The sequence below is a fragment of the Crocodylus siamensis genome, chromosome 3 (genome assembly GCF_052110815.1).
Source record: "Crocodylus siamensis isolate JL-2025a chromosome 3, ASM5211081v1, whole genome shotgun sequence".
NCBI lineage: Eukaryota > Metazoa > Chordata > Crocodylia > Crocodylidae > Crocodylus > Crocodylus siamensis.
The window spans coordinates 237,895,098-237,915,673 of NC_143397.1; the positions used below are offsets into that span (position 1 = coordinate 237,895,098).

Sequence of the window (20,576 nt, forward strand, 5' to 3'; positions counted from 1 at the left end):
TAGGTGTGGCTCCTCACCCATCTGACTGTGTAGGCATCAATGCCACTGTCACCTAGCTTTTTAATGAGAGTGGGGTGAGAGACAGTGTCAAAGGCCTTCCTGAAGTCTGGAAAGACTACATCCACCATGACACCTGCATCCAGTGATTATGTGACCTGATCATAGAAGGAAATCAGGTTGGTCTGACAGGACCTGCCCCTAATGAATCCATGTTGGCTGTCCCTGAGCATCATCCCCCCTGCTGGTCCTTCCCAGATGCGCTCCTGGATAATCTTCTTAAAAGAGTTTCCCCAGGATTGAAGTAAGACTGATGGGCCTATAGTTAGCCATTGGAGGAGTTGGCTGTCAACTGACTCCAATGGTGCCATAACCTCAACCAAGTGGTGTCCTGAGGTTTCTGAGGTTCAAGAAATTTAAACTGGTCACTCAGCTCCAGGGAAAATGTAATAATTTGGGAGGTAACCTTGCCAGAAACAGACAAATGCAGAAATATCTACCAGTCTGTATGAGGGCTTATCACAACCTTGTCTATTAGAATGTGCAGAGTCCAAGTCAACCATCACATGACATCCTGAAAGCCCTTGAAACTATCTGCCTACAATAACTGAAGGACGAACGACTGCCTCAAAAAGAGACTGTGCCTGGATTAAGATGATCCTCCATTCTGGATACTGGTTCTGAAAAGTCCTCCCAATTCCACAGACATGAAGCCTAGAATCCAAAAAAGGAGGGCTTGTGATACAAGTGGCAGGACTTGTTCATTGGAATCATCTGGTTAACACATTTTGACAAGCCCAGATAGCACTGCATGGAAAGCCAAGAAGTATAAAATGTCAATCCAATTGTCCAATGTTTCTACTCAGAGGCGGTTTCATGCCACAGCAGGGAGGAAAAGAATAGGTATATCTGAATCTGCAGTCATGCTATAAATAAGAGGCAATGAGAAGCTTCATTTAGCAGTGCTGGTGGTCCTAGTGTTTATGGTTTCCTAATCAGAAGCAGAAGGGACTATATTCAGGCTGGACAGACAGTGAGATCACTTGGTGCATTGAAACAAGGTAGCATGTCAGGAGAGGTCTGGATCCGATGGAGTGGAGAAAACCAATAGTATGCATCGCGAGTTGGTGGAACAACTGGTATTGCCAAAGCCTTCAGGAGGTATGGCAGAGGACTGTGCCAGAGTGCATGTTTCATGATGGCTAAGTGCCATATGGCATGTCCTTCTACTTTACAGGCACTGAAGAGATGGACTCTCCTCAGAACAGGATACAGGTGCCGGGACACACCCAAGCCTCATCAGGATTGACAAGGGGCCAGTCTTGGAGGTAGCAAAGCAAGGAAAGGACAAACACTACCTTTCTGAAAAACCTTATGATAAGGATTACTCCTCCCCCAACCCCAGCTCTGTCTTTAGGTCTGTGCTTGCTGGGGCACCAAGGATTAAGTCTGCCTTCTCAAAAGGGGACATGCGTCTCTGGAGGGTTTTGAACTCCAGGGTCTGAGGCTGACACAGTAAATTTATCAAAAAATAAACCTGATGACTATTAGCTTTGCTGTCCTTCTTAGCCTGGGAAGTAAAAGATTTGCAAATGCACATATCCAAGGAATGAGACTCTCTTAAACAACCAAGACATTTACCATACCCATCTGTGGCAGGCACATCCCCATTGCAGACTGGATATATATCTTAAAAACAGACATGTGGCTAAAGAAACCACATGGCACAGGCCAGGAGAGTCTCAAATTTTACTGGAAAACCCAACAACAACCAGAACCAAAAGGAGAAAAAGGCAAATAAGTAGTTTAGAAACCAAAAAGAAGAAAAAAAGGTAGAAACAAGCAGGGTTCAAAGAAAAGTTTTAGACCAACCTCACTGTTTGGAACAGATTATGGAAGCACTCTCTCAAGTCAGGGTGGTCGAGAAGAACTGGAGAAGTGCACATGGAGAATTTCTTGCTGTAGTCTTACCCATATAGTGTGCCAGTGCCACGACTTCTCTTACACTCCAAGTTCAAGCGCTTGAGACACATGCATCCAAAATGCATAAAGACAAGTACTCAACAGAGAAATGGAGAGTTTTAGGAGTAGTGACTTGGAAAATAGAAACTGCCACCAGCATCTTTCATGCAGTGTGGACAAAGGCACAAGGACAGGAATGAGAAAAGGAACGCAGAGGACTTGTTAATGGCACTACACAGCAAGAGAGGTAACTGAGAAACTACCATTTTGATATACTGGACCTGTCTACATGAGATGCTACATTGCTGCAGCGATGAGCTACGGTGACATAGCTCATTGCTACAGCAACATAGCATCGGCAGGCACAAACCACAACTACAAGCTACTGTGCGGTACCTCATTGTTTCTGACCCTGCTGTGCAGTAGCAATCTGTGTGGTGCAGTACCAGCGGTTACTGTGCAGTCATTTAGTACTCGCGAGTATTAAATGACTGCACAGTAACAACTGCGCAGGTGCACCCACTATTAATTAATTAGAAAAGAAAGTAGCAAAATACACTTAAAAGTTTAGCGAAGTGTAGAGGAGCAGCCTGCACAATGCCACACTCCAACAAACTCTTCTAGTCCTTCTTTCTTCTATTAGTGCTAAAGCCATGAAATGTTAGGTAACTGGCATTACCATTGATCATTTACCACCTTTTTTAACACCAATATCCCTGCCAGATGCTTTAGATTCACTTTTTCCCCACTTTAAAGATTTTGCCAGAGGAGGTTTTGGGGGTTGCAGCTCTCCCATAAACAAGAGAAAAGCCCAGACAGCATTTAGGCAGAATGGATCCTTTGTGAGGTATAAGACCAGTCTGACAGTCTGGGTAAAACTGTTGTTATCCTTGGGTGAAACCACTCTCATCTAAGGATAAAAAGGTAATTCAAAAGAAGGTGGAGGTCAGACTGGGGAAGCTGGAAGTTGGGAGGGACAGCTAATGGCCTAGCAACATCTGCTTTGCTTAAGCAATGCGTATGTTTAATGTTCCGGGTAGAATGAAAGTCAAGTGTTCATTATTGGGACAGGGCATTTGCTTGAAGCTTGAGCTCATTATAAAAGTCAAACCTTGCTTTTGTTTCTGCAGATTTTGAGATCAGCACCTGAGAAGCTGCTTATCTTTTGAATAACTGGTTCTCACACTTAATTCTGGCACACTGCTCTGCAACAGAGACAGAGCTCTTGTAACTTAAAGCTATAAACATTGGGCACTACCTTTTCCAGAGCAATGTCCTTCCACCCATTCAAGAAACATTTTTAATTTTGTTAAAAAAGGTATTTTTACAATGTTGTACAAAAGATACATGCTTCCTTTACAGCCCTGGATAGAGAACAAGACTCAGTCAAATAAAATCAGAAATGCAAATAAGTTGTATATACCAAAGGTTAACTCTGAAAATGCTAGAGTTGGGAGCAGAAAAAACTGCAAGAACCATAGGCATTTGTACATATGCTTGTGCCACAGTGCCAGGCACTTTTAAAAGCTCACAGTGCTGTGGCACATGTTTGTATAAGTGGAGAAATGCACATCAGCGCTGGGAAAACAGCGGTGGTGTGCTTTTGAACTAAAACACATCAACAGTGTTTTAGTTCAAAAGCAGACTGCATTTCGTCATTTACACAAATGCATGCAATGCAGCTCCAGGAACGTCAGCTCGCGTGTGGAGCAGACTCAGTTAATCCAGTCTGTTCCAACGCACTGGATCTCTGGCACCTGTGAAGCAGACAAATGTATATGTATAAATGCCCCTTGTCAGTGGTATAAGCTAGTACAGGTTCCTCTGCTGCCCCTAGATGCACCTGGAATGACTGACACTAGGAGAAGGGCTATCACCAGCATCCTGTGCTTCTACATCCCCAGCCCCAGACAGGAGTGAAAGTTGGGCAGGGGTGACACTCCAGGCCAGTGTCATGACAGCTAGACCAATAAAAAAAAATGGTTATTTACACCAATCCAAAAGTATTTTAATAATTAACAAATAAGAGCTGTGGTTTCTTTTCCTTCATGATTTAGGATCAGATCACCCACAAAGGGAAAACATTTCTGGGATTTCCGATCAGTTGAAAAACACTGGGAAAAATTATCAAAGTTCCAAATAACTTTGGTACTGCTAGAATGGGATTATTAAGTCTATAGAAAAAGGAGAGTAAAATATAATAAAAAGGGATTAAAATCTAGCTATAAAATAGCTAATCACACTATTACAAAATTATAGCCTCTTCAATGACCCTGACTTCTTATGCCTTCAAGCAATCCCCAGCCCATTGAAACAACCACAATTTACTTTTACAGAACAAGTGGAAGCTCAGATATAGATGCATAGAAACCTACAGCTAGAGGGGACCCCCAAAACGTCATTTCCTCCAAATCTTCTGCAGTAAGCTTGGATCAAGAATCCCCAGATCAGCCTGTAAAGATTTCTGTCCAACCTGTTCTTAACATTGTCTAGTGAAGGAGAGTCCAAGGAAAGTGTGTTCTAGCATCTCACAACTCTAACCAATCTGAAAGGTTTTTTCTCCCACTAGCCAACTAAAACCTGATTTGTTGCAAGTGTATTTGCCTTTGCAGAACAGAATGGCACTAGCTTTCTTTGCTCATCAGCAAGGATCCTGGTTTTCTCCAATTAAAATACCTATATATCAAGAATTTGCAGGTTATCTCAATTGAACACAGTGTTTTATTGATATATTTACAAATTTAAAGCAATTTGAAAGCTGACCAGTGCCTCAATCACTATAATAAAATAAATTCTAAATACCTATAAATTTTGGTGTTTTTTTTTTTTTTTAAATAATGGAAAAAACAGAGCTCCTCCTGCCCCCTTAGCTCACAGAACACAGGTCCCAGCCCGTCACTCTCAAGCCACCAGCCCCATCCCTGCTAATGCCCCTCATTCACCCCCTACAGCTCCCTGGCACTGCTGGTACCCCTTGCCCCAACCCACAGCCCCATCTGCCAGGGCTATTGGGCCAGGGACCCAGGTCTGCAGCCCCCTGCCCCCTACAGCACCACCTGAACCCCAGCTGCCACCCGTGGGAGGTGGCAGCTGCTGCGGTGTGGCGGACCATGGAGCACGGCTCCCTCACGGGCGGCACAGCTGGAGTGGAGCCTATGGGGGGCTGGTGCGGGCCGAGGGCTTGTGGGGGCAAGGGGTGGGTTGTCTGCTGCTGCCCTCCCCCAGGGCTTCCGTAGCCCAGCTGGTGGGACTTGGTGTGGCAGGGCACAGCAGGGCTAGGCAGGGAAGCTCCTTGCCCCTGAGCCCTGCATCAACCTGGTGATGTGTCCCCTGCCTGCCTGGCAACAGTGAGAGCAGCAGCATGGGGTTGTGCCCCTCGCTACTCCAGGGTGGGCACTGGGCGCCTTGTTTGCAGTGGCAAGGAGCTTCCCCACCCAGCCCCGCTCTGCTGGGTCCCACTGCTAGGACGTGGAGGCCCCCGGGGCAGGAAGCCGGAGCCAACCCTGCACGCAGATCTGGGGAGCACGAGTCCATCTCTCCAGGAGCATGCACAGCAGTGGGGAGCACCTCCCCCCAACAAGCTGCCCCACTCCCCACTAGGTTTCCCCATGGGAAACTGAAAACTCAGTTCCCTCCTCACTCATCAGTTCACTTCCCTCACACCTTTGCCACTTTGTTTCATCACTCATTACCCAGGGACAAAAATCTGAAACATTCTATCAAGCCATTAATATTTCCTCCCTAATTTCTCCTTACGATTCAAATTGTGATGCTCAGGTAAGTCAGACAACTGGCAGATGGCAAGCTCACCTGCATACGCAGCTGCTTTGCAAAAAAACATGCTCATGAAGTTCTCATCTTCCTTTCTTTACCCTCGCCCGCTATTCTTCTTCACTTTTACTGAGACTCTTGGGTCTTCATTCTTTAAGGTCCCTCAGGATGAGCGAGAATAAAAATGTTACTTCCCTTTTCATGTTGTCTTATAGTTTGAATGGAGCAACACCAGACCTGGTTACTCCTTGTAGCCTCTGCTTCTTACCTTTCCTCATGAGGTGGATGCAGCAAGTCCCTGTTTGCAGCCAGGATGGCTGAACTTCTGGACAGGGCTTTAAACGAAGATTACTGGGGGATGGAGATGCACAAATTCAAACACGTGCAGGGACGAACGTACAAGCCCTGTAGATAGGGACACTGGGAGAGCCACTTTCGCAGGAGTGGGGAATAGTTCTCCATTAGCAGGACAGGAAGACGAGGGCCTCAGTAGGAGGACTCAGGTGCCTATATACCAACACCAGGAGCGTGGGGAACAAGCAGGAGGAGCTAGCCTTCCAATGGGAATTATGATCTAGTAGAAATTACAGAGACCTAGTGGGACTCCTCACACGACTGGAGTGTAGCTGTAGAGGGCTATACCCTGCATAGAACGGACTGGGTGGGGAAGAAAGGTGGTGGCGTTGCTATCTATGTGAAAGAGCAGTACACCACTTTTCCAGGGTAGGTGATTGCACCACCTCTGGCAGGAGCTTATTCCAGTCTGGACACCCTGACTGTGAAGAAGTTTTTCCTAATGTTGAGCCTGAAATCAATCAAGAGGAGACTGGATAGGGACCTTGCTGGGGTCACCTGCGCTCAGTTGTCTTTCCTGCTTGGTGCAAGGGGCTGGACCTGATGATCTTCCAAGGTCTCTTCTGGCCTCACAATCTCTGAATCTCTGAATTATTTTCCCCACAATCTGTAAACAATTTGCTTTTGATAAACTTTACGCACACACGCAACTGAATTCACAATAGGTAAATCATATAAAACTGTTTATTAACTTTTGGAACAGTTGGTTTTAAAAAAAAAGCCTTCCTATCAAACTTTTTTCTAGAAGTAGCATCATTCTGAGGACTCAAAAAGAAAAAAAAAAAAAAGAAGAAAAGAAAATACTTTTAACAGAACATTTTATAATAGTAAGGTATATATAACGTAAACTCCTGCCAACAGTGATAAACTGTCACAAAGTAAAATCCCAACATCTAAATAGAAATCAGGAGTACAGGTACAAAAAGAAAGAAAGAAAAAAAAAAGAGCAGTGATGGTTTTTACCTGTATTGCCTGAGTGTTTAAAAACTAAAATTTTAAATAAAATATTTGCTGGATATGTAATCCTAAGTACAAAACTGTATAAACCATAGCTAATGACATTTCAATTCACTCACCATTTTAAGTCCCAGATCTTGGTTAATCTAATAATATTATTTTGATATGGATTCATGAATTGAGTGTTGAGTATTTTCAGGAAAATTCACTTTAACAGGAGTATACGCTCATATAAGCAGCTTCTGATATCTTTAACCTTTTCTTTCAAAAGTGTACTCCTAATTTTGTTATACTTAATGAAAAAGCTGCCTTTGTCAAAATAATTTGCAAAACTTTATTTTATTTTAAAAGCCTGATTACAGGACAAAACATGCATTAAGTTTCCTGCTAAAATTCCAGAAACATAATTGCAGAATGCGATTATATTCAAAGGATTATGTCCATAATAAATATCTGCAGCTTAAAAGCAGCTTGGAATTTTAAGATTTTTAGTATCTGAAAAGGGAAAATATCTATGTACTAGTCTTAAAATTCTGACATTACACTGTAATGGTTAAGGAAAGGAATAGCTCAACCAAAGATTATAGGAAAGCCTTTGTCTTCCCAGGAGGTCTACGCTGAGTTATACAATATTGCCCTGGAAACAGTGCTTCATCAGAGGTCTGGCAGTTGGCTTCTGTTTAAAACATACTTTGACTCATAACATTCTTCAAAGGCTTAAAACATAATTTAATCTGGCAGTACACATGGACAGCATGATGTGCAAGGGGTTGCCAGTGGACATGGGGCCCTTACACAAAGGGCTGTTTTCTTTGCTTAAAAGGGAAGGAGTGGGAGGTGGGGAGAACAGTGAAACAGAAACTGACTCAGAACCAGAAAACATCTCTCTGAACCAGGTTCATTTCAGCAACTGCATATGCAAATAGAATGCTTCAAAATTTGGATTTTGAAAGCTTCTGAATTGCAAAGACAGTTAATACATCTACATTTTTCATACAAAAAGATAGAGGCTTTAGTTATATACATCCTTCAAAATGTTCTATCAGCTTGCTGGCTCCAGTCCTTGGGCTGCTCACTTCAGTCTGAAAGCGATGGAGAACGAATTGACCGCCCACTGGCTGGGCTATTGGAGAAACCAAAGGGCTCCTTTTCTTTCTCTTTATTGTCATGCTTATGTTTATGCTTATGTTTATGTTTGTGTTTTTTCTTCTTTTTCTTGTGTTCATGGTGGTGGTGGTGGTGATGGTCACTATGCTTTGAGGAGTTTGATTCTTTAGTAAAGATAGAGAGTGGAGTTGCTGAAACTGGATGCATGTTGATCTCTCCAGAAGACTGTTCCTTACCTAAGACAAAGATACAATTGAAAATTCATTTTTAAAATAAGTTAGCTTGCACAATTTATCAAATCAAGAAGAATAAAACTGCTGCTGAAGTACTAGGAAGTATCGTCTCCTTCATGTATCTTATGTAAAAGTCAAGTCTATTAATATGCTGGTACCTTTCAGCGTTTATACATGTGCTTGGGGAGGGGGGACTTTTAATTGAAATAGCTCTGAGAGCCACTCTAAGGTGCCTGGAGCGTCTCATGCATCAACACCCCCATGCTTTAAAACGGCAGTAGGGGTGCTTTACCTAAAACTTGTTTCACGAGCTTTAAATAAAGCACCCCACCACCATTTTACAGGGATGCTGATGCATGAGACAATAGAAACTGCTGGAGTTTGGTAAATTTGAGACTTGAGTCTGTTCTGACGTGCTATCATTAAAGCGTGTCACAGCAGCTCTTTACTCATGTATAGGCACTCTTTGGTTTTCTGGTATTCCCAGATAAGTCCCTAAGTCTTATTTTAGTTTCTGCACTAGTGCCTTAATTTTTAGAAGTGCACTTCAGAAGTGCTAATCCGTGCAATGAATGGTACAATTGTATTCCAGATGACTAGCAAACATGTATAGAAAGAACTGTAAATCATACTAGAAGAGACTCGATTTGAAGCACAGTTTAGAAGCCTAATATTCTGTATGAAATGAACAACTTGACTGCTTATGATAATTTTTTGATACAATGTTAAACAATGAAAAGAAATAATATGAGGAAAGAGTTTTGTTAATTATCAAGGAATAAATTATAGCAATACACAAATCTTTTCAGGATAAAGAGAAAAAGTGAGTTACCTGATTCTTTCAAAATAAATGGTGCATCATACAAGCACTTTTTTTAGTTTATTGAAAAAACACTCAAAAGCTTGCAGAAACACATTTCAACAAGACAGCTATAGCACAGTACACATTAACTTTACATATCAGGATTTCACATTTTTAATTAATACAGAAATTAGTGGAGATGGGCTTTTTTTTTTTTAAACCAGCAAGTTGGTTGCAGAATTATTTCAACAAAGACAGACAGACAAAAACTTATGGAAATGTTGAAATACTTCATTTCTTAGTCATTCATCCTAATAACCAGGGAAATGAATGCCTAGGGTCACAAAAAGATTCCCACATGATCAAACACCTGTCCACATTTCTCCTCTGCATGAGCAGATTTAAATGTTTACTACCTCCAAGGAATGTCCTAAAGATCACAGATTGGAGGGTTCTTTGGTGAGCTGCTCTCACTTTTTGAAATTTGTTTCAGCTTGCATGCACTAATTATATACCCATTGATCCAAATCTCTGAATTATACAGTGGATTTGAACTATGATGACCTGTGTCTCTCTGCAGAGCAACCTAACCACTTCATTACCAAGTCTGAATCTTGAACTGCACCCTCTCGAGTAGGGAAGGCAATATAACCTGCTTCTCTGATCTCCTGAGTGAGTTACTTTTACTCTAAGCAGATATATGCTCATTCATCAAATCTGCAGTAAACTGTGAAATACCTTTTTCCATATCAGCACCATTTTACAAAATTGCAAGTTTGCCTTTCTTGCACAGCATGACTGCTCTGTACCCTGCTGTACAGGGAAAACCAACAGGAAATACCTTTCTCTTGGTAATCTTGGGCACCTATACACATGCAGCGAAACTGCTCCGAAGCGCTGTAATTACAGTGTGTTGGAGAAGACTTAATTATTCGAGTATGCTGGAGTGTGGCAGTTACCACACTCCAGCAGACTTCAGTGTCACGCACATCAGCGTCCCCATGCTGAAAAGTGGCGGCAGGGGCTCTTTAACTAAAGCTTGTTCGACAAGCATTATTTGGAGCGCCCCACTGCAATTTTTCAGCGCAGGGACACTGATATGCATGACACTCCAGGAGCTTTAATTACAGCAGCTCCAAGAGCTTTAATTACCGCACTCCCCGCCCCCACACACACTCCCAGAGCACTTCTATAAATGCCCCCAGTTTCTTAGAAGTCAAAAGATTTCAGAAAACAACTTTGGTTAAACGGTGAAAAGCTTCAGAAGCTCAACCTGCTTTGCATATCCAAGAGAAAATTAAGAGAGTCTACTTGGTCATCTGTATGTACATACAAGGGAAGAAGATTTCAGATAGTAAAGGCTACCTAAAACAGCTGAAAAAGACGCAATTCAATATTTGGAACCGAAGCTAGAAATTCAGGAAAGAAAAAAGCCACACATTCTTAATACCAATGGTAATTAACCACTGGAACAACTTACCAAAAGACATACTGGGTTCTCCATTGTCTTTAGTCTTAACATCGTAATTTATGTCTTTCTAAAAACATGTCTCACTAAACCACAAGATGTGAGCTGTGATGCAGGAATTACTGGATGAAGTTTTATTACTTATATTATCCAGAAAAATCAGACTAGATGATCATAATGTTCCTATCTATATTTAAATTTTACTAATATTTTACAAACTTCAACCCTGTATTCGCCAGACTACATGGATTTGTTATGTTACTATATGTAAATGCATACTACAAGAATTCAAATGTCTTTAATTTTGTACGTTATATGAACTCAGCACATTATGGTATATACATGATGAGCACAAGCACAGATTAAAAGCATTTACTGCTGGCTTTAATGCAGCATCAGCCACATCCCTTGGCAATCTACCCTTGATAGATTTAGTCCACATCCCGCACCCCCCCAAAAAAACGAGCATGATGTGCACAGCAAAAATGTAAGAAATGAATTATTACTATATTTGTAACTGCTCTCGATTTCTAATTGTATTTCTCTCAAATAATTTCCCTTTAAAGCTCTACCACTTCCTGAATCCATTCCTGTAAAACCTACATACTTTCTAAGCATTTTACCTGAAGATGGTGCCCTCCTCAAACTACGAACATTTTGAAGTACCTGTTATAATATGAAACTTAGTTCAATAAAAAACACACATATCTAACACAGGCCATTAGGCCAGTGGTGATAGGTGCACCTTAAATAAGAGAACAAGGTATTTAATAAAACATTGCACTGACAAAATGTAACAACCATATTAAAAGTGATATATTGTCACAAGCCATTTTAGTAACACAAACACTAGAAGAAAGAGGGTACAATATGTAACTGCATATTTCAAATACTCCCAAGACAAGCTTCAACTCTCAGATCCTGAAGAAGAGGAATTTCCAGACCAAGTTTTCGTCTAATAACTTATGTTGCATTTCAGGACAGATGCCAGAAAATATTTCATAGTCTCCCAAATGTGGGAAATGAACACAGTAACCACCCAAGAGTGATGGCAAAAAGTCCCTGAATGTCATTAGTGTTCTACCATTAGGGGCATATGAAAGATTAGCTGAGTGGAGCATAGTAAGTCTGCCACTTATTCTCTAGTCTCATTTTGTTATTTAAAAATATGAAGTCTTAATGTTATGATGGGGGGAATAAACCCACACAAAGTGTTAGGCCTGTACCACTAACACAAAAGATATACATGAGTTTCCAGCGAGCTAGTAAAAATAAATTCTGAAGTGTGCTCCAAGTTTTTCAATGTGTAATAGCTCAGATGGTGATGACACTTTAAAATGTCAACATGTTTAACATTATCACTACTCAGAGTACATAAGACAACAGGAAGCATTGTTAGAATGATCTGCATCACCATTCCCAAGATATGTGCATTTTGGGTGCATCTCTGGTGCACGGCCATGGAGAAGAAAGGCAGGCAGCATTAATGTTTAGTCAAAATTTATATATGACATGGACACAAAACGTAATTATCAGCAGACAGGTGGGAACAAATGTTTTCGTTTGAAAAGGGGCACCTTTTTCATCGTTCAGGATATGATGAGATCACGGGCTGCCAATTGGACAGCTCTGATCTAAGGGCAAGCACCTGTCCCATGAGCCCCAGCAGCTGCCAGCCCTACTGTGGGAGAGCAGCACGCTACCAATGCAATCCAGGGGCCAGGAGGACTGCTTGCCACCAGGCTGCCTGGGGCACAGGGGGATCACATGGGCCTGGTTCAGCAAGAAGACCGACCCCACAGTGTACTGCCTGGGAACTACATACCACCACTGCACAGCCCCTGGCCACATGGAAGCTGGACAGCTGTGAGATAAAGTAATCCTATCATCCAACACCTTTGTTCATTTTTCAAATGTTAGATTTCAAATATCCAGCACTGATATTTTACTTCTAAAGTTGATACCAATTTCTGAAGAGCATAACAATCACAGTCTAACCAGCAAACTCTATTAGGAAATATGACCGCTATACACATGAGAGCAGAAATGCATTGACATGTTATCCTGTGATAAAAGAAAGGCAATCATTAGTGTAACTGGGTCTGCGAGTGGGGCACCTGCCCCAGGCACCAAGTCAGTGGGATCACAGAATGGCAGCACCCCCAGGGTATCTGTCTGCTGTCGCTGCTGCCATGAAATGCACAGACACTGTGCTGCTGCTGTAGTAGCAATGACCAAGACAGACCGACAATGCCACGGTAGCAGCATTCAGGGACTTTCTTCGAGTCCCCAAAGGAGGGAAGGCTCACCTCCCGCCCACTTCTTACCACTCCCAACTCCCACCCAACTAGTACTCCTAACCGTCTAATGCAAACCGTGCTAGTTAAGCCTCTGAAACCAATGAAGAAAAAACTAGATTAGGTAATAATATTTTCATATGCTTCTTACATACTTTTAATACTGAACCAGTTTGTTTCTCAGCCACTGAATCAAACAACATTAACTGCCTTCATACAGCTGTTTGACTGCCACTTCATATTTTTTCAAGCCATACCAACTCCTGAAAAGACACTATATTTGATATTGTCAAAGAGTGCTTTGAAGCCGACACAAACATCAAATGCACTTGTGCTTGGGACACTGTCGCAAAAAGTCATCCGACCTACTGAATTAAGATTCCTGTAAAATGGACTTCATTATGGTAATAAAAAGAACAATGGTAGTTCAAGTACCACAAAGCCCCCCTAGATGAAGATCAATATTTAATAAACAATTCCCTTTTTGGTCTCCAGGATTCTCAGTGATTGGCATTTACTGAAGGCACATATTAGTGACGAAGCAATTTAGCTGAGAAGGGCCAATTCCTTCAAAGGCCACCACTATCACTCCTATAACGACTGGAGGAGGACTGCTGCAGAGACAGCATGTTCCTTGTGTGCACGAGACATAATAGCACACTACAATAAAGACAGGGTGAGCTCAGTAGTTTTCTTCTGAAGTGGTTACTAACATTCCTTGAAACAGAATGCATGTAAACTTGACTATCCATGTTGCATCTTCCTCTGTTTTGGATGTGCATTTCCAATGTAATGATTGTTTTTTCTATGTTCCAACTAGCTGGATAGGTGTTTAGAGTTAGATGGGATTACAATAATCATGGAATAGACTAGAAACTTGTAAAACACCTAGTCAGCCCACTGAAATGCTACAAAGAAGGTAGATATGATAGGAGAGAAATGGCATTTATAAAAATATAGATCCGACACATTAACTTCCTTTTTAAATATATATTAAAAATTATTTGATTTTAATTTTACCTTGATAAGCTTTAAAGTAACCTGATTTTTGTCAAAATTAAAAAACTCTAATTTGTGAAACCATGATAATATCTAGTTGTATGTTGCCAAATGTGTTTAATATGCCTGAAGAATGAATACTGAGTGGCTATTAGGTGCTATGGTCTTAATTTATCCGTTCACTGAGCCCTATTTTTCTTTTACTTTGCACCAAACCTTTGAGGATTGGTAATATGATGTTACCTCTAGACCTTTACATTTAAACAAAGCTATGTCACCTTCCTTGAAAGTGCTCTGAGTTTCTGATATCTAATCGAGCCTGTGGCAAAACATCCAATACTTATGAAACCATTTGCTTACGGAGCACTATTCCAAGGCGACACTCTCTTACAGTGACCTAATCCACATCTGATTTTCTGAATGCCTACAGGACAGCACCAAGCTCCCAAAACAGAAGAATTAAAAGTTAGACTGAAAAGCCTTGCCTTTCTGGCCACAGATATGCCTGAGGAAACCATGATGTTTCAAAAACCTTAGGATCGATCACAGCTGGGAAGGAAAGCCTTGGATCAATTTCTTCTTGCACTAAAACAAAACCTGCTAGTGCACCAGTGTTACCTCCTGAACTCGAGTTCCAGCTCCTAATTCACAGAAGTCCACAGACTACAAGGTCTCAGACCTCCCAATGATTGTAAGTATATTTCCTTTCTCCATTTCTTTTTTGCTTTATAATTAGTTGAGAGACAAGCTGATCTCTTTAACTCTTTAATTTTAAGCTGTGTGCATAGGTTTATAGAAGCACCAATGTTATCCACCAAAAGATTCCCCAAACAAGCCACAAAACAAAGTCTGAGAAATTCTCATTCAGGTGCATTTCTGATTTTGTAAAGAAAGGGTTAGTTACCCCACAAGAAATTAAATCAAAGGAAGAAACTTTAACTGACTCAGAGTTTGTGATACACAAGTGAAACATTTTAGTTTCAGTATGCAAATATTTTATTAAGTTCTGGATATGACTTAGGAAAATTCTTTATTTGGGGTTTTAATTAAATAACCTCTTAAGAGACCCTGTTCTAATATTACCAACACTATGTAGTATTAATCTGGTGATTTAATTTGGTCATTTATTCTCAGTTCAATATCAACTTTAACCTATCAGTTTGACTTTGATCACAGAACATTAGGGAAGAGTGGAAGGGACCTCAGGAGGTCATCTAGTTCAATCTCCTGCTCAAAGCAGGACCAGCCCCAACTAGACCATCCCAGCCAAAGCTTTGTCTAGCCAGGTCTTAAAAACTTCCAAAGATGGAGCTTCCAACACCTCTCTGGGTAACCTGGTCCAGTGTTTTACTGCCCTCCTAGTGAGAAAAGTCTTCCTAATATCTAACTTAAACTTCCCTTGCTGCAACTCGAAATCATTGCCCCTTGTTCTGTCATCTATCACCATTAAGAACAGTCTAGCTTCATCCTCTTTCAAACTCCCAATTAAGATAGCTGAAGGCTGCTATTAAATCCCCTCTCAGTCTCCTCTGCTCTGGACTAAATAAGCCCAGCTTCCTCAGTCTTTCCTCATGAATCATGTCCCCCACCCCCCTCACCATTTTACTGCCCTCTGCTGGACTCTCTCCAGTTTGTCCGCAACCTTTCTGCAGTGGGGATCCCAAAACTGAACACAGTACTGCAGATGTGGCCTCATTAGTGCTAAACAGAGGGTAATAATCACTTCCCTTTACCTGCTGGCAACACTCCTACCAATGCAGCCCAGTAAGCCATTAGCCTGCTTTACAATAAGGGCACACTGCTGGCTCATATTCAGCCTGTTGTCCACTATAACCCCCAGGTCCTTTTCTGCAGAGCTCCTGCCCAGCCTGTACCAGTGCATGGGACTGTTCCATTTAAGTGCAGGACTTTGCACTTGTCCTTGTTGAACCACATGGGATTCCTTCCAGCCCAATCCTCCAATTTGTCTAGGTCACTGAATCCTAGCCCTATCCTCCAGTGTATTGACTACTCTTCCCAGGTTACTGAGGGTACACTCTATGCCATTTTCTAAGGATTGAGGCAAGGCTGACCAGTCTGTAGTTCCCTGGATCCTCCTTTTTCCCTTTCTTAAATATTCAGCCTCCACAAGAGAAGGCTGAGGGGCGATCTAGTGGCCTGTTACAAACTAGTCAGAGGGGACCAGCAGGCACTGGGGGAGTACCTGCTCCCCCAAGCACTACCAAGAGTGACTAGGAATAACGGTCACAAGCAGGCAGAGGGTAGACTTAGGCTAGATATCAGGAGGCGCTACTTCACTGTCAGGGCGGCTAGGGTCTAGAACCAATTTCCAAAAGAAGTGGTGCTGGCTCCTACCTGGGGGTCTTTAAGAGGAGGCTAGATGAACACCTTGCTGGGGTCGTTTGACCCCAGTACTCTTTCCTGCCATGGCAGGGGGTCGGACTTGATGATCTGCTCAGGTCCCTTCCGACCCTAGAAACTATGAAACTACATACACCACAGGTTCTGGGGACCTGATCTTGGGAGGAAAGGTACACATGCATAGGAATTCACTATGATCCCACAATGATATGCCATCTATTACAGAACCTCAACTCTTAGTAGGTGATATACTCTAGTGAGGATTTTCCAGGTAAAACGTAGTATCACAGTGCACAATTACATAATTCCTATTAAAAACAAATGTGCTACAAACCACAGCATTTCCAACTGAAAACCTAAGCAAGAATATATAATTGTCAATATTATTCTCATATACTGGCAGGTGATACTGTTCACTATAACAACCAGTAATTTATTCATGGCTGAGTTCGCTTAGTTAACTCAGCAATAGAGACTTGTGTTTTCAATGCAGATCCCAGCTTGAATTCCTCCCGACAACCATAGTGTCTGTATACATTCAGCTATGTCATGGGTCTCACTACAGACTTGGATGTGTTGTTTTAAAAACACTGGTCAGGTATTTTTCTTCTACACTTTGCTGTAATATTTGCTCAGTTCAAAGGTTTACAAATGTCAACTCCATTAACATTTCACAGTCTAACTGAAAACATCCCTCAGATGTCCGCTACAGTATCTGTGATAACCAAGAGTTAGGAGAAACATACACAAACAGTCAAGATCACCAACTGTAATCGAGTGCCTATGGTCAAGGTCTTCAAAGTTATTTAGGTGTCTAGATGGGCCTAATGCATCTACCAAATAGACTGCAGGTGGAACCTGCATGGACCAGTGTGGTTTACCCTGTGGGCAGTATGCAGTTCCATTTCTGATTATTCTGAAAAACAGCAAGGAAATAAAGAGAACATTTGAAGTTTTTCCAGTAATCTAAGTTCTGACTGTTTAGGGTATGCCTTTTCTAAACGTAACTGCTGTAACTACTCTGTGGCCTTGTGGTCAGAAAAAAAGAATGTGTATGTATACATTAATCTTTTCACTCAACAGCAATATTCCTTGTATGCTTTCAGAGTCTCGTGCCAGGTTGATTTATTTTGTTATTTTCACTTTTGCTGGCATTTCAAAAACAACACAACCAAGCAAGTGAATTGGATACTGTTCTGGCTAGCACATTACAGAAGATTTAGTCAAAATTCTAATTACAAATATCTTTATTAGTGATTACAGGAAAGTTGGAAAAAAGCACAATTTAACTGACATATACGAAGTTAAATATGCAGTCAGTTAGGGTAAAAAAATCTTACTTGTAAACCGAGTAAAACTGGTCTGGATTCATTGAAACAAATACAGAATCATGATTATGATTTTACTATATAAAACAAATTTAAGATGTAGCTATATACTAAAATAAGAAGAGCAGGATATTGAGTAAATACAGAATTATCTTTTAAATTTTTCTTATATAAAAAGCTAATCCAATTGAAAGAACTACATGATATAAAGGACATAACACAACCTACTTCATCAAATTCACATGTGCAGTGCACTACAATAGCTACTTACAGACTTAAAGGTAATCTGGTCTATACATTAAGCAGAGTATAAAATCTGATCCTGATATTCTTTTGAGCTTTTTAAGACTGGAGGTGGAACACTACCACCATTTTTGATTATTTATTAGCAAATAAAAATCAGTTTTCCATATTAGAAATATGATCTAACATATGACTTCAGAGCCTCAGAAGAGGCAGAGCTATAGTTAACATACCAACATTATGTGCAAAAAGATTTCACATGCTTCAATATGTTTTTATTTTAATTAGTTTTTGCAAAATGTTTAGAGGTCTTTCTTTGATTTGTACAATATTAAGAAATTATATAAATGAGACATTTAAAAACTGTTTTTTCCTAAGTGAAGGACTCTAAAAGGTAGCATTATTACAGATCTTAAAATTGAAATCTTATTTATTAACAGAACAAGCAGCTATACTACAAGGCTCTCTATTATTCTCATGGCAGGTCTCAATCCTGACCTCTTGGGATCAACTTTATGGGTGAAAAGATAAAGTAGAAAGCTTGTAAAACATAAACATAAAACAGAGAATTTTCCTTGTTTTCTAAGAGCCACAATAATATGAAACAATGTTTGAGCTCGGTTTATTACCCTATTTAAAAAAAAAAAAATCAATTGAAGCACCATGCTGACTATCACAAACAGATATGGCAGCATTCAGAGCCAACATGAACTTCCTCTCTCAGGCTTGCTATTTGCAAACCTAAAATTGTGTGGCTAATTCCCTAATGTTTCAGAAGGGCTGATTTAAGCACAGCTCATGACTGAGAAAAGAGGCTGCATATGTATGAACTGGAGGTTGAAGAACTGATATGGACATTAGAACTTATATCTTAAGGTGCTCTGTATTAGCATGTCTATCAAAAGCCATTTTAGCATCATCAAAAACTGAATACAATTCCTCTGTCAAAATCTGCAATAGCTCTAACCCCAAATCTCAGATATATCTCAATTCCAAATCTCAATTATAAGATTTTAGTCCTTCCTCATTTGCTTATTATTTGAGATATTTTCATGAAAACTCTTAGCACCCATCAAGTTAACTGCTTCTGTTGCCCATTTCAGACCCCAAATTCCACATTTCTGTTTGTAATCAAATGAGGTCCAAAAGAAAAAGATGAAGTATTAGAAATAAAACATGTTTTTTTAATGAAATTGTCCCTAATAGTGTAAAGCAAAGTAAGAAAAAACAAGAAAAATGTCATGAACACCAAACCATCTCAAAACCATCTTTTTCAAAGACTTCAATTTTTAAAGTGAGTTCTGAGTAGTGTCAAAGGAAAAAAAAAATCTGTCCTTCTGAGTGACTTGGATGAAGTGTTTTTCAATTATGCTGAATGCTTATAACAAGGGCAAAGGGGTCATTCAGCACATAAGTGAATTGCAAAGTAGCTTCTACGTTGTAGGTCTATAGAAATAGCAGCCAAATGGCCCTAACCCACTCTGATTCAGAATTCACCCATTCTGAACCCCCAGTGCGCACTTAATACAGAACAGCACTTGAAAATGGAGCTGGCTGAGACAGTCCCATAAGTCCTATTTGTAAAGAATTTTGGCACAGTTTTGCAATGTTTCTTGTTTATGACTTTATATCCCATAAAGTGTGTCAGACTAATAAAGAAACTTTGCAAAATGTTGCATAAGAGTTATAAATACTAACTCTCAATGGATCAGCTCTTATGCATTTCTGTGGAAGCTGACATTACCTAGCATGCACCATGCTTTCCATTACAGCAGAAGGGGAGATGGCTGGCCATGACACTGAGACCTTAAACTGTCCCTAAAAAAGCTAAGTTTAGACTCACTTGCATGCTACCACCCCTCCAATCTTCAACTGGTGCACTTAGCAGACTTTCTTAAGATACTTCAATATTTGCCAACAAACTTTCAGACAGAGTTTACCATCAAAGCAGAATAAAAATCCTGGAACTGACAGAAAAATTGAAGAAAACTAAATACTGATTATTGCTGGATTTCACTGTTCATGCTAGAGAAGGAAGGAAAGATGATAAGAACAGAAAAGTCCAGCAAACGTACATTATTACTTAAAATTTTAAGAAACATTTGATTAAGATTTATTTTAAGAAATAACAGTTCAGAGAGAAAAAGAAAAAAACTTCACAAAGAGTATTAAATTACTGCCTTGAGAGCAAGAAATATATAGGTAGCTTCCATGAATGGAAGTTTTTAAGGGCTGACACCCTCTATGAGCACCTCAGTTCAGTCTTTATTAATGAAGTTAAATGTAGCTATAAAAATTTTAGATCAGTCAATGAATAGGGTCCCCATTACTGCTTTCAGTGTTTACTTCTTTTTTTTTTAATAACCAAAGTGAAAAAAACCAGGGTTTTTTTTTGTTTTTTTTAAAACAAGTTATTAATTTCCAGATTTTTTGCTTCATTTGACTAGAATATTCCAGTTGGGTTTTTGGCTTTCATGTCACATTTGACTTACTGAGGAACACCCTAGATACACAACATGTATATTGGACTTTCATGCATAATTATGGATCCTGGTCTGTATGTAAGACTTATAGACCCCATTGAGTACTTGCTTTTCATTAGTTAACACTTAAGGACTTACTGATGCTGCATTTGGGGAACAAGCTAAAGAACAATACATCTGCAATATTTGAAAAATTATGCTGTAATCTGCCAAA

General features: G+C 40.4%; 1 protein-coding gene across 1 annotated transcript in view; it reads right to left on the reverse strand.

Moving 5' to 3' along the window:
- Positions 1-6,754: 6,754 nt before the first annotated feature.
- The window catches only part of TAF2 (TATA-box binding protein associated factor 2), a 105,329-nt gene continuing 91,507 nt past the window's right edge, over positions 6,755-20,576 (reverse strand). Inside the window, exon 26 of the mRNA XM_090040554.1 lies at positions 6,755-8,384. Within this exon, the coding sequence (XP_089896680.1) occupies positions 8,119-8,384 (266 nt within the window). The 3' untranslated portion in view covers positions 6,755-8,118. The remainder of the gene's footprint in view (positions 8,385-20,576) is intronic.